Source organism: Eubalaena glacialis, chromosome 1, assembly GCF_028564815.1.
Source record: "Eubalaena glacialis isolate mEubGla1 chromosome 1, mEubGla1.1.hap2.+ XY, whole genome shotgun sequence".
Taxonomy (NCBI): Eukaryota; Metazoa; Chordata; class Mammalia; order Artiodactyla; family Balaenidae; genus Eubalaena; species Eubalaena glacialis.
The window spans coordinates 81,469,968-81,483,037 of record NC_083716.1 but is presented as its reverse complement, the minus strand read 5'-3'; the positions used below and the strand labels follow the sequence as shown (position 1 = coordinate 81,483,037).

General features: G+C 36.4%; 1 protein-coding gene across 2 annotated transcripts in view; it reads left to right on the top strand.

Annotated features, from left to right (window-relative positions):
• The window catches only part of BMS1 (BMS1 ribosome biogenesis factor), a 44,162-nt gene that overhangs the window by 17,002 nt on the left and 14,090 nt on the right, over window positions 1-13,070 (top strand). For both annotated transcript variants that reach the window (XM_061198239.1, XM_061198244.1), the window contains exon 13: window positions 2,433-2,514. In XM_061198239.1, the coding sequence (XP_061054222.1) occupies window positions 2,433-2,514 (82 nt within the window). The remainder of the gene's footprint in view (window positions 1-2,432; window positions 2,515-13,070) is intronic.

Sequence of the window (13,070 nt, the reverse complement as noted above, 5' to 3'; positions counted from 1 at the left end):
CCCTTTTGTTTTTTCAAAAGTGGCTACACCATTTTGCATTCCCACCAGCAGTATATATAGCTTTTGAGTCCTCCACATTGGAATAACATCACCAACACTTGTTATTACCTGTTGTTGTTTTTGTTGTTATTGTTTTTTATTGTTATAACCATTCTAGGAGGTGTGATGTAATATCTCATTGCAGTTTTGATTTGCCTTTTCCTGATGGCTAATGATGTTAGACATCTTTTCATGTGCTTGTTTTCCATTTGTATATATTATTTGAAGAAATATCCATTCATACTATTTTCCCATTTAAAAAATTGGGTTATTTGTCTTTTTATCATTGAGTATGTATTCAGGATCCAAGTCCCCTTATCAGGTATATGATTTGCAAATATTTTCTCCTATTCTGTAGGTTATCTTTTCTATGCCCTTTGAAGCACGAAGTTTTAAATTTTGATGAAGTCCAATTTCTCTGTATTTTTGTTGTTGTTGGTATCATATCTAAGAAACCATTGCCAAATCCAAAATCATGAAGATTTACTCCTATGGTTTGTGTAAGGATTTTATAGTTTAGCTCTTACATTTAGGTCTTTGGTACACTTTGAGTTAATTTTTGTATTTGGTGTGAGATGAGTCCAACTTCATTCTTTTGCATGTGGATATCTAGTTGTCCTAGCACCTGTTGAAAAGTCTGTTCTTTCCCCTATTGCCTTGTCTTGGCACCCTGGGTGAAAATCACTTGACCGTAGATACATGGGTTTATTTATGGACTCTTAATTATATTACATTGATCTATACATCTGTCCTTATGCTAGTACCGTACTATTTTGATTACTATTGTTTTGTAGTAAGTTTTGAAATCACGAAGTGTGAATCCCCCAACTTTGTTCTTTTTCAAGAGTGTTTTGTCTTTTCTGGATCCCTTGGGTTTTCTGTATTTTAGAATCTTTAGAATCTTCTTCTGCAAAGAAACCAACTGGAATTCTGATAGGGATTGCACTGACTTGGGTAGTATTGAGACCTTAACAATACCAAGTCTTCTAATCTGTTAACATGGGATGCCTTTCTTTATTTAGATCTTTTCTTTCAAGAATGTTTTGTAGTTATCAGAGTATAAGCTTTGCACGTCTTTTGTTGGATTTATTCTTAGTATTCTTTTTGATGTGATTGTGAAAGGAACCATTTTCTGAATTTCATTTTTGGTTATTCATTCCTAGTGTATAGGAATAAAGTTTACTGTTGTATATTGATCTAGTATCTTGCAATCTTGCTGAAGTCATTTATTCTGATAGTTTTTCAGTAGATTCCTTAGGGTTTTCTATACACAAGATCATACCACCTGTGACTAGAGATAGTTTTTCTTTCTAAACTGGATGCCTTTTATTTTAATTTCTTGCCTAATGGCCCTGACTAGAATGCCTAGTACAATGTTGAATAGAAGTGATGAGAGGAGACATCCTTGTCTTACTCTTGATCTTAAGGGGAAAGCTCTCAGTCTTTCACCATTAAGTGTGATGTTAACTGTGGGTTTTTTATGGATGCCTTTTATCAGATTTAGGAAGTTCCCTTCTAAGTTTGTGGAGGGTTTTTATCATGGAGGGTCTATTTTTTAAAATTTATTTGGTCCCTGGTTCCCCTAAGTCAATTGTTAAGCTTCATGAAAGCAAGGATCTTTTGGAACAGTTTGCCATTCAGTGCCTGCAAAGCTTCTTGGCACAGAGTAGATGTTCAGTAAATATTTACTGAGTGATTGTAGGCATGAAGGAATGAGTAAATGAGCAGATTTGCTTTTGCATCCATTGTAATCATGCTAGCTTCAAGGCTACTCTTTGAGAGTGAGGTTGTATCTGAAAAATGTGAATCATGATCAAAATGTGATTGAAAGCCAGGATCTATGTGAAGATTTCTTTATATGTGCTTTTGAGCCCTTGGCAGTGAGTGACATGTGCTGTCTTAAGTCAGGTTCCCCAGGAAGCAGTCTGAAACAGAGTTGTGTACAAGTTTTAGCCTGTATTTGAGAGGTGCACCCAGCATCCACTACATGTGTGTACTGGATGATCTGGCAGATCTGGGACTGGGAGCCTCATCAATACTCTTTGCACTGTTGGGCTCATACAAGACATTTTGTCTTTGGCAGAGGAATTAAGTTTTCAAACAGCCATGATAAGTCTGGGTTAACGAATTAGTAAATATCTGTTTGTTTACGTATGAAGTCACTGGGCTGACGTTATTTTCCCTATCCACTGGTTAATGCTATAATATTTATGTTTTTATATCCGTTGTTATACTATCTACATCAAAGTTATTTCATAGGCCCACTTGGAATGAAAATATCCATAGAAGTGTCTTGAAAAGTATTTAAAGGCAAATTGTCACCTACTGTTTCTCAAAGCAGTTATTTATTGAATGATTGGAGCCTGTCAACTAAGCTGACTTTTCTGTGTAAGGTTATGAACAGTATCAGAGATTGCTTCGTGACTGGGAAGTGGGAAGAGGATAAAGATGCAGCCAAGATCTTAGCAGAAGATGGTAAGTAAACGGCTGTATTCTTCAGAGAAGACCGCCTTCTCTCTATATTATTTTCTTCCATATCTTTAATATTCAAGTTGAAAATATTAGTCAATTGTGAAGTGGCTTGGGGAACTCTGACAAGAGTTCTGACAGGAGTAACATTCTAGTTCCTCCTTTCATGATGGTCTTATTTTCTCCCTCTGGTTAGTTGACTTATTAGATATGGACATTGAAGAAGAGTGGGAAGCTTTCCATAAATTTTATCATGCATTGTTAAAAATAGTCATTCTTGTTTATGTGCCGTGATTAGATTCAGGTTAAGCATTTTTGGCAGGCATGCATAGGTATGTAAAGGCTTCCTAAGAAACATTTTCAGTTTCTTCTATGATCATTGGTCAAATTTGGTTTTCTTGTAGTGGTGGTTGTGGTTTTTGTGTTTATATTTTGACATTTTCATGAGATAGTCTTCATAATATTTTCTGACAAGACTTTCAGTGAAATTTTGAATTTATAATAGAATAAAGCACTCGTCTGTTATTTGCACTTTCTCATTTCTAACATTGTTCCTTTTTTCTTTTTCTTTTTTGTCTTTTAGTTAGATTTGCACGTTCTCTATTTTGTTAGATCCATAACTTTTGGATTTATTTTTCATTCTACTATTTTTCTCATGATTAAAAAATTAACAAGGTTTGATTTTTTTCTTTTACTTGTATTTGTTAGTTGTGGGATTAGAAAAGGAATTTTTTGGTTTTGTTTTTAAGGAAAGCACTTTTAAAAATTAAGGTATAGCTTAATGTTCAACCTAATATATTTTGACAATTATATACACTTAGATCCATCACCCAAAATGAGAATAAGAACATTTCTGTCACACCCTAAATGTTTGTCTGTGTCCTTTGCAGTCAGCACCCACCCCCTACCCCAGGCAGCCACTTTTGGATTTCTATCACCATAGATTTGTTTTGCCTGATCTTGGACTTCATACAGATGTAGTCGGACAGTATGTATTTTTTAGTGTATGGGTTCTTTCCCTCAACACAATGTTTTACTTTTTAATAAATCAATCTTGTTGAGATATGTTTTACATACAATTAAGTATACCTGTTTTAAGAATATTCTTGTTTGGCTAGTTTGGACAGTTGTATATGTTCATGTACTACCATTACAATCAAGAAATAAAGTATTTCTATCACCACAGAAAGAACCCTCATGCCCCTTTGCAGTCAGTCCCTACTCCCACCATCACAGCAGTCCCAAGGCAACCAATGATCTGCTTTCTCTCACTATAAATTAGTTTTGCCTTTTCTAGAATTACATAATAAAAATACTCTCTTTTGTCTGTAGATTCTTTTACTTAGCATACAGTTTTTGAGGTTCATTCATATTATAATTTGTTTCTTCTTATTGCTGAGTTAAGTATTCTGTTGCATGGATATGCCACAATTGTTTATCCATTTTTCTCTTGATGGCCATTTAGGTTGCTTCCAGTAGTTGACTATTACAATTAAGGCTGCTCTGAACATTCACGTATAGGTCTTTTTTTGTGGAAATTGGTTTTCATTTCTCCTTGGTAATACCTAGGAGTAGAATGGCGGAGCTATGGGGTGGGTAGATGGACACCCAACTTGATGAGAAACTAATAGAGTTTGACTCCATTTTTAATGTTCGACTGATGACAGCTCTTAAGCCCCACCTGTTCTGTCCCCCTTTCTGTCCTACATCTGGGCAAGCTGATAAAAAAGCCAAGGTGCTCCTCTTTTGGCATCAGGAGGGATTTCAAACCATATACACTCCAGCTGTCACCAAAGCCCTACCACCTCGTAACCACCATTAACAGCTCAAGCTATTCTCCTTTCCTGCCTGCTCTCCCAAGCTGTATTTGAACTAGCTTGGGAAGTCTGCCCTACTCTCCCCAAAAAGTCTCATTTTGTGAATTATAAATCTTTCCATATCCTCTTGATTCATGTGTGTGTCATCTGTCTCAATATTCAAACCATATTTTGGGTGGGAGGGTCATCCTGTCTCTGTGGGTTGATCACAAAGTAAACTGCCCCACAGTTCTTCAAAGAGAACTCCAGCAGTGGATGACAATTTCAGTTCACATCCTAGTGGGTGTGAAATAGTATCTCGTGGTTTTAATTTGTAATTCCCTGATGACTAAGGACGTTGCGTATCTTTTCATGTGCGTATTGGCCAATTTAATATCTTCCTTTGTGAGGTATCCATTTAAGTCTTCTGCTTATTTTTTTAAAGTTTATAATAGTTTAGATTTAGAGAAAAATTGTGACTATAGTACAGAGTTCCCACATACCTCACACCCAGTTTGCCCGATTATTATCATCTTACATATGGATGGTACATTTGTCATAATTAATGAACAGAGCATTAACAAAATCTTGGGTCTCTGTCAGTTTGAGCACCTTTCTGTGTGTTAGGGGGCCATTTGTATTTCCTTCCATGAACTGTCTTTGAATATGCTTTGCCCATTTTCTATTGGGTTATTGTTGATATTTTTTCATACTTATTTATAAGAATTTTTTATATATTAGAGAAATAAGTCTTTTGTGATATGAGGTGCCACATTTAACCCCCTTATTTTAACATTTGTATTTTAACCTTATGATTCTTTCATGTGGAATTTTTTTTTTTTAATGAAGTTAGATTTATCAGTTTAGCCTTAAATGACTTTTGGGATTTGTCTTATACCTAAAAAGGTCTTTTGTTAAAAAAAAAAAAAAAATCTAAAAAAGGAGAAGAAAAATCTTCCATTGTTTTTTCTAGTGCTTCCTGATTTCCTTTTTTTTTTTTAACATTTAAATCACCGACTCATCTGCTACTTATTTTAGTGTGAGTTGAGAGGCATAGATAGAGTTTTTCCCAGGTGGCCACCAGGTTCTTTCCAATACTATTTATTCTTTTCCCAACTGATTAAAATGCTCTTTTTGTCATATTCTTTTTTTTTTTTTTTTTTAACTTTGGGTTTGTTTATTTATTTATTTATTTATTTACCCTTGGCTGCGCTGGGTCCCCGCCTCCGCGCGAGGGCTCCCTCCAGCCGCAGCGAGCGGGGGCCACCCCCCACCGCGGCGCGCGGGCCCCCCACCACCGCGGCCCCCCCTGCCGCGGAGCACAGGCCCCAGACGCGCAGGCCCAGCAACCGTGGCCCACGGGCCCAGCCGCTCCGCGGCACGCGGGACCCCCCCAGACCAGGGCCCGAACCCGCGCCCCCCGCACCGGCAGGCAGACTCCCAACCACTGGGCCACCAGGGAAGCCCCTGTCATATTCTTAATTGATAGATATAGAAAAAAGTTTTTGGACTTTTCTAGTTTATGGCATTGATTTCTGTTGGTTCATTCATCATTGCTATGTTTAAAACCCTTATATAGCTTTATAGTATGCTATTAAGACACCAACTATTAAAACTGGTATGACTGGTTCCTATCTCTCCCTGTCTCTGCTAGGTTTTGTAGAATTCTTCTGACTATTCTCTTACTTATTTTTCCATGGAAACTTAAGAATCATCTCTTCTGTTTCCAAAAGAAAGTGTGGTGGATTTGTGTCTTTTTTAGTAGCTGTATTGAGGTTTAATGGATATACAGTAAACTGCACGTATTTAAAGTGTACAGTTTGATAAGCTTTGACATGAGTATACAATCACTACAATCAAGATAATGAACATATTTGTCACCCCAAAAGTTTCCTCATGCCACTTGTTATCCCTCCCTTCTGTCCTTTCCCTATCATCAGGTAACCACTCTTCTGCTTTCTGTCACTATACAAGAGTTTGTATCCTCTGTAATTTGATATAAATGGAATCATACGGTATGCAGTCTTTTCTAACTTATTGTACTCAGCATAATCATTTTGAGATTCATCCATGCTGTTGTATCTTCATTCCTTTTTATTGCTGCGTAGTTAATTTCTTTTTATTGGTGAGTAGTATTCCATTGTATAATGCAATACAGTTTGTTTATCTGTTCACCTTTTGATGGACATTTATGTTATTTCCAGTTTGGGGCTATTGCAAATAAAGCTACTGTGAACATCCTTCTGCAAGTCTTTGTATGAACAACTGCTTTCATTTCTCTTGGGTACATACCTCAGAGTGGACTAAATGAATCATATGGTAGATGTAGTTCTAATTTTTTTTAAGAAATAGCCAAATTGTTTTCCTTAGTGGTTGTACCATTTTGCATTGCCACTAGCACTTTATGAGACTTCCAGTTGCTCCACATCCTTGCCAGTGCTTGATATGTTGGTCTTTTTAATTTTAGACACTTTTTAAGGTTTAGAGTGGTATCTTATTTTATTTTCCTAATGATTAATGATAATGAGCCTTTTTTCACGTGCGTATTTGCCATCTGTGTTTCTTCAATGAAGTGTCTGTCAAATCTTTTGCCCATTATTTTACTTTGGTTGTGTGTTATTATTGAAGTTTAATTCTTAATTACTTTTGATACAATCCTTTATCACATGGAATTTGCAATTTTTGCCCATTGTGTAGCAAAGACCATCATATATGATCTGTGAATAAAGACAGTTTTACTTCTTTCTGTGCTATCTGGATGACTTATTTTTCTTATCTTAGTACACTGGCTTAAACTTCCAGTACAATGTTGATTAGAAGTGGTCAAAATAGACTATATACATATTGTAATATTACACCTACTGTTACCAACATTTTACCACTTTGAGTAACATGTGTAAACTTTTCTTCCATTTAGGTCCTTTTATCTTCCCCACTTAAAAAGATTTTTTTTTTATTATTATGTAAGTTACAGATGTACAATATAGTGATCCACACTTTTTACAGGTTATACTCCATTTATAGTTATTATAAAATATTGGCTATATTCCCTGTGTTGTATGGGGAATATATCCGTGTAGCTTATTTTATACCTAATAGTTTGTACTTCTTAATTCCTTACCCCTCTGTTAGCCCTCCCCACTTCCCTCTTCCCACTGGTAACCACTAGTTTGTTCTCTGTATCTGTGAGTTTGCATCTTTTTTGTTATATTTAGTAGTTTGTTGTAGTTTCCCCACTTTTAAATATCATTGGCTTGAATATTAGATAGTGGTATAATTTTTTTGACTATGAAATATGATTTTACAAATTCATAAGAAGATGGATAGTCTGTTCTGTGTATCCATATTTCTGTTCTTTTTTTCTTTTTTCTTTTGTTTTTTCTTTTTTTTCTGATGGTCTCAGATTTCTCCTTTTATAATTTCCTTTCTGCTTAAGAACTTCCTTTAGCCATTTTTTAAGGGTAAGTATGGTAGCTACAAATTCCTGTAGTTTTCCTTCATCTGAGAATGTCTGTTTCCTTCTTCATTTCTAAAGAATAGATACATAGGCTGTCATTTTACTTGGTGTCCCCCTATAGGTAATCTGTCATTTCTTTCTGGCTGCTTTCAGATATTTTTTATTTGTTTTTAGTTTTCAGAAGTTTGATTGGTGTGAATTTTGTTGGGTTTACTCTGTTTGAGATTAACTCATCTTCTTGAATCTGTAAGTTAGTGTCTTTCAACAGATTTAGGAATCTGCAGTCATTATTTCTTTCAGCTCCAGACTCCTTGAGACTCTGATGATACAGATGTTGGGATTTTTTTGTTTCTGTCCCACAGGTCTTTGAGGCGCTCTTCATTTGTTTTTAGGCTTTCTCTATGTTGTTCAGACTGAATGAATTCTATTATGTGGCCTCAAGTTCTCTGAGTCCATCCTCTGTCATCTCTACTCTTACTATTGAGCCCACGTAGCCAGTTTTTTAATTTCTGTTACTGTATTTTTCAGTTCTATAATTTCCATTTTGTTTTTCAATTTCTTGTTGAGGTTTTCAATTTTTTGGTTGTTGCTGTAAGATTTATAGTTGCTTGTTGAAGTTTTTTTTTTTTTTTTGGTTTTATAATTTTATTTATAATGGCTGCTTCAAGATACAAGTCAGATAGTTCCAACATCTGATTCATTTCAGTGTTGTTTTCAGTTGTCTTTTCACATTCAAATGATGATTTTCTTGGTTCTGGGTATGACAGGTGATTTTCTATTATAGCCACACATTTTGTTTGGAGACCCTGGGTCCTATGTAATTTTAAAATTTTAGCAGGCGATCATCCTGTTTAGGTTTAATGTGCAGGCCCTGGTCTACTTCATGGGCTGTGGTTCCAATGACAATTTAATTTCGGAGCCTTTGTGGTACTGTTTTGCTCTACTTGGTTTATCTGGTGCTACTCGTTCCTGCTGGTGCTACTGGTTCTTGCTGGTGCTACCTGGGGGGAACAGAGGAGCTTCCCTAGGCTGGGCCACCTAGTGTGGCTAGGTCGGGGAAAGTTGTTTTGGCCTCTGGGGCCAGTTTGCTTGTTCTGGGGGCATCTCCTTTGCTTGGTCCTGCCTGGACACATATTGTTTTTAAGGTGGAAGAGGAGAGTCTCATGCCTGGTGGAATCCCTTCTTGCTGATAACCCTTGGGCACCTGGTACATCTTGGTGGAGGAAAGGAGATTCAAGCTCTTTGGGAAGGCTAGCACTTTCCTTCATCACTTGCTGTCAGTGGGATACCCAGTTTACCTGGATTGCTGGTGAGATCTGGTTCAATCTGAAGGAAGAATGAGCCTATCTCATTCTGCGGCTGCCTTCTGTTGCCACTTGTGGATTGGAAAATGGTGGCCCTAAGTTGCCTTTCTGTGGGTTGTGGTATAGTGAGACATAGGCCACTATGTCATTCCTCTGGTCCTGGGGATGCTCACTAGCTCATCTTTGTCTTTCCACCTTTCAGAGTTCTCCTGTGGTTGTCTCTTGTGCTCTTGCATCATTTCTGGAGTTGGTGGTTATACACAGTCAGGAGGAACAGAGGAGATATGTCTACACCATCTTTTCCAGACTGGAAATCCTTGGTGGTTATTTTCATTGTAACTATGTAAAAGAGAGAATTAGAGTCTTCATGATACTGAGTCTTCCTTTCCAAACACATGGTGGTTTTACTTGTTCAGTAGATAACATTAATAATACCTCCTTCATTGAGTCATGTTGAAGAATATAGTTAAGGCATGTAAAATACTTAGAGCAGTGCCTGGTATGTGAAGCACTTAAAAGCATTAGCTAAGGTTATTCCATGTGTCCTTTATTTTATTTTATTTTTTTATTGGAGTAAAATTGCTTTACAGTGTTAGTTTCTGCTGTACAGTGAAGTGAATCGGCTATATGTATACCTATATGCCCTCCCTCTTGGCCTCCCACCCTCCCCCATCCCACCCATCTAGGTTGTCACAGAACACCAAGCTGAGCTCCCTGTGCTATACAGCAGGTTCCCATTAGCTATCTGTTTTACACATGGTAGTGTAATTATGTCAAACCTAATCTCCCAATTCGTCCCACCCTCCCCTTCCCCCAATGTGTCCACATGTCTGTTCTCTATGTCTACGTCTCTATTCCTGCCCTACAAATAGGTTCATCTGTACCATTTTTCTAGGTTCCACATATATGCGTTAATATACGATATTTGTTTTTCTCTTTCTGGCTTACTTCACTCTGTATGACAGACTCTAGGTCCATCCACATCTCTACAAATGACCCAATTTCATTCCTTTTTATGGCTGAGTAATATTCCATTGTATATATGTACCACATCTTCTTTATCTATTCATCTATTGTTGGCCATTTAGGTTGTTTCCATGTCCTGGCTATTGGAAGTAGTGCTGCAGTGAACATTGGGATACATATGTCCTTTTGAATTATGGTTTTCTCAGGCTGTATGCCCAGTAGTGGGATTGCTGGGTCATATGGTAGTTCTATTTTTAGTTTTTTAAGGAACCTCCATACTGTTCTCCATAGTGGCTGTATCAATTTACATTCCCACAAACAGTGCAACAGGGTCCCCTTTTCTCCACACCCTCTCCAGCATTTATTGTTTGTAGACTTTTTGATGATGGCCATTCTGACTGGTGTGAGGTGATATACCTCATTTTAGTTTTGATTTGCATTTCTCTAATAATTAGTGATGCTGAGCAGCTTTTCATCTGCCTCTTGGCCATCTGTATGTCTTCTTTGGTGAAATGTCTATTTAGGTCTTCCGCCCATTTTTAATTGGGTTGTTTGGGGTTTTTTGATATTGAGCTCCATGAGCTGTTTGTATATTTTGGAGATTAATCCTTTGTGCTTCACTTGCAAATATTTTCTCCCATTCTGAGGGTTGTGTTTTAGTCTTGTTTATGGTTTCCTTTGCTGTGCAAAAGCTTTTAAGTTTCATTAGGTCCCATTTGTTTTTTTTGTTTTTATTTTCATTACTTTAGGAGGTGTGTCAAAAAAGAACTTGCTGTGGTTTATGTCAAAGAGTGTTTTTCCTATGTTTTCCTCTAGGAGTTTTATAGTGTCTGGTCTTACATTTAGGTCTTTAATCCATTTGGAGTTTATTTTTGTGTATGGTGTTAAGTAGTGTTCTAATTTCATTCTTTTACATGTAGCTGTCCACTTTTCCCAGCATCACTTATTAAAGAGGCTGTCTTTTCTCCATTGTATGTTCTTGCCTACTTTGTCATAAATTAGGTGACTATATGTGTGTGGGTTTATCTCTGTGCTTTCTATCCCGTACCATTGATCTATATTTCTGTTTTTGTGCCAATACCATATTGTCTTGATTAGCTTTGTAGTATAGTTTGAAGTCAGGGAGCCTGATTCCTCCAGCTCCGTTTTTCTTTCTCAAGATTGCTGTGGCTATTTGGAGTCTTTTGTGTTTCCATACGAATTGTAAAATGTTTTGTTCTAATTCTGTGAAGAATGCCATTGGTAGTTTGGTAGGGATTGCATTGAATCTGTAGATTGCTTTGGGCAGTATAGTCATTTTCACAATATTGATTCTTCCAATCCAAGAACATGGTATATTTCTCCATCTGTTTATGTCATCTTTGATTACTTTCATCAGTGTTTTATAGTTTTCTGAGTACAAGTCTTTCACCTCTATAGGTAGGTTTATTCCTAGGTATTTTATTCTTTTTGTTGCATTGGTAAATGGGAGTGTTTCCTTAATTTCTCTTTCTGGTTTTTCATTGTTAATGTATTGGAATGCCAGAGATTTCTGTGCATTAATTTTGTATCCTGCAACCTTACTAAATTCATTGATTAGTTCTAGTAGTTTTCTGGTGGCATCTTTAGGATTTTCTATGTATAGTATCATGTCATCTGCAAACAGTGACAGTTTTACTTCCTCTTTTCCAATTTGTATTCCTTTTATTTCTTTTTCTTCTGATTGCTGTGGCTAGGACTTCCAAAACTATGTTGAATAAGAGTGGCGAGAGTGGACATCCTTGCCTTGTTCCTGATCTTAGTGGAAATGCTTTAAGTTTTTCACCATTGAGTATGATGTTTGCTATGGGTTTGTCATTTATGGCCTTTATTATGTTGAGGTAGGTTCCCTCTATGCCCATTTTCTGGAGAGTTTTTATCATAAATGGTGTTGAATTTTGTCAGAAACTTTTTCTGCATCTTTTGAGATGATCATACGGTTTTTATTCTTCAATTTGTTAATATGGTGTATCACATTGATTGATTTGCATATATTGAAGAATCCTTGCATCCCTGGGATAAATCCCACTTGATCGTGGTGTATGATCCTTTTAATGTGTTGTTGGATTCTGTTTGCTAGTATTTTGTTGAGGATTTTTGCATCTGTATTCATCAGTGATATTGGTCTGTAATTTTCTTTTTTTGTGATATCTTTGTCTGGTTTTGGTATCAGGGTGATGGTGGTTTCATAGAACGAATTTGGGAGTATTCCTCCCTCTGCAATTTTTTGGAAGAGGTTGAGAAGGATGGGTGTTAGCTCTTCTCTCAATGTTTGATAGAATTTGCCTGTGAAGCCATCTGGTTCTGGACTTTTGTTTGTTAGAAGATTTTTAATTACAGTTTCAATTTCATTACTTGTGATAGGTCTGTTTATGTTTTCTAATTCTTCCTGGTTCAGTCTTGGTAAATTGTACCTTTCCAAGAATTTGTCCATTTCTTTGTGGTTGTCCATTTTATTGGCATATAGTTGTTTGTAGTAGTCTCTTAAAATCCTTTGTATTTCTGCATTGTCAGTTGTGATTTCTTCTTTTTCATTTCTAATTTTGTTGATTTGTGTCCTCTCCCTTTTTTTCTTGATGAGTCTGGCTAAAGGTTTATCAATTTTGTTTATCTTCTCAAAGAACCAACTTTTAGTTTTATTGATCTTTGCTATTGTTTTCTCCATTTCTATTTCATTTATTTCTGCTATGATCTTTATGATTTCTTTCCTTCTACTGACTTCGGGTTTTCTTTGTTCTTCTTTCTCTAGTTGCTTTAGATGTAGGGTTAGATAGTTTATTTGAGATTTTTCTTGTTTCTTGAGGCAGGATTTTATTGACATAAACTTCCGTCTTAGAACTGCTTTTGCTGCATCCCATAGGTTTTGGGTCATTGTGTTTTTGTTGTCATTTGTTTCTGTGTATTTTTCTATTTCTTTGATTTCTTCAGCGATCTCTTGGTCATATAGTAGCGCACTGTTTAGCTTCCATGTATTTGTTTTTTACAGATTTTTTCCTTTAATTGATTTCCAGTCTCATAGCA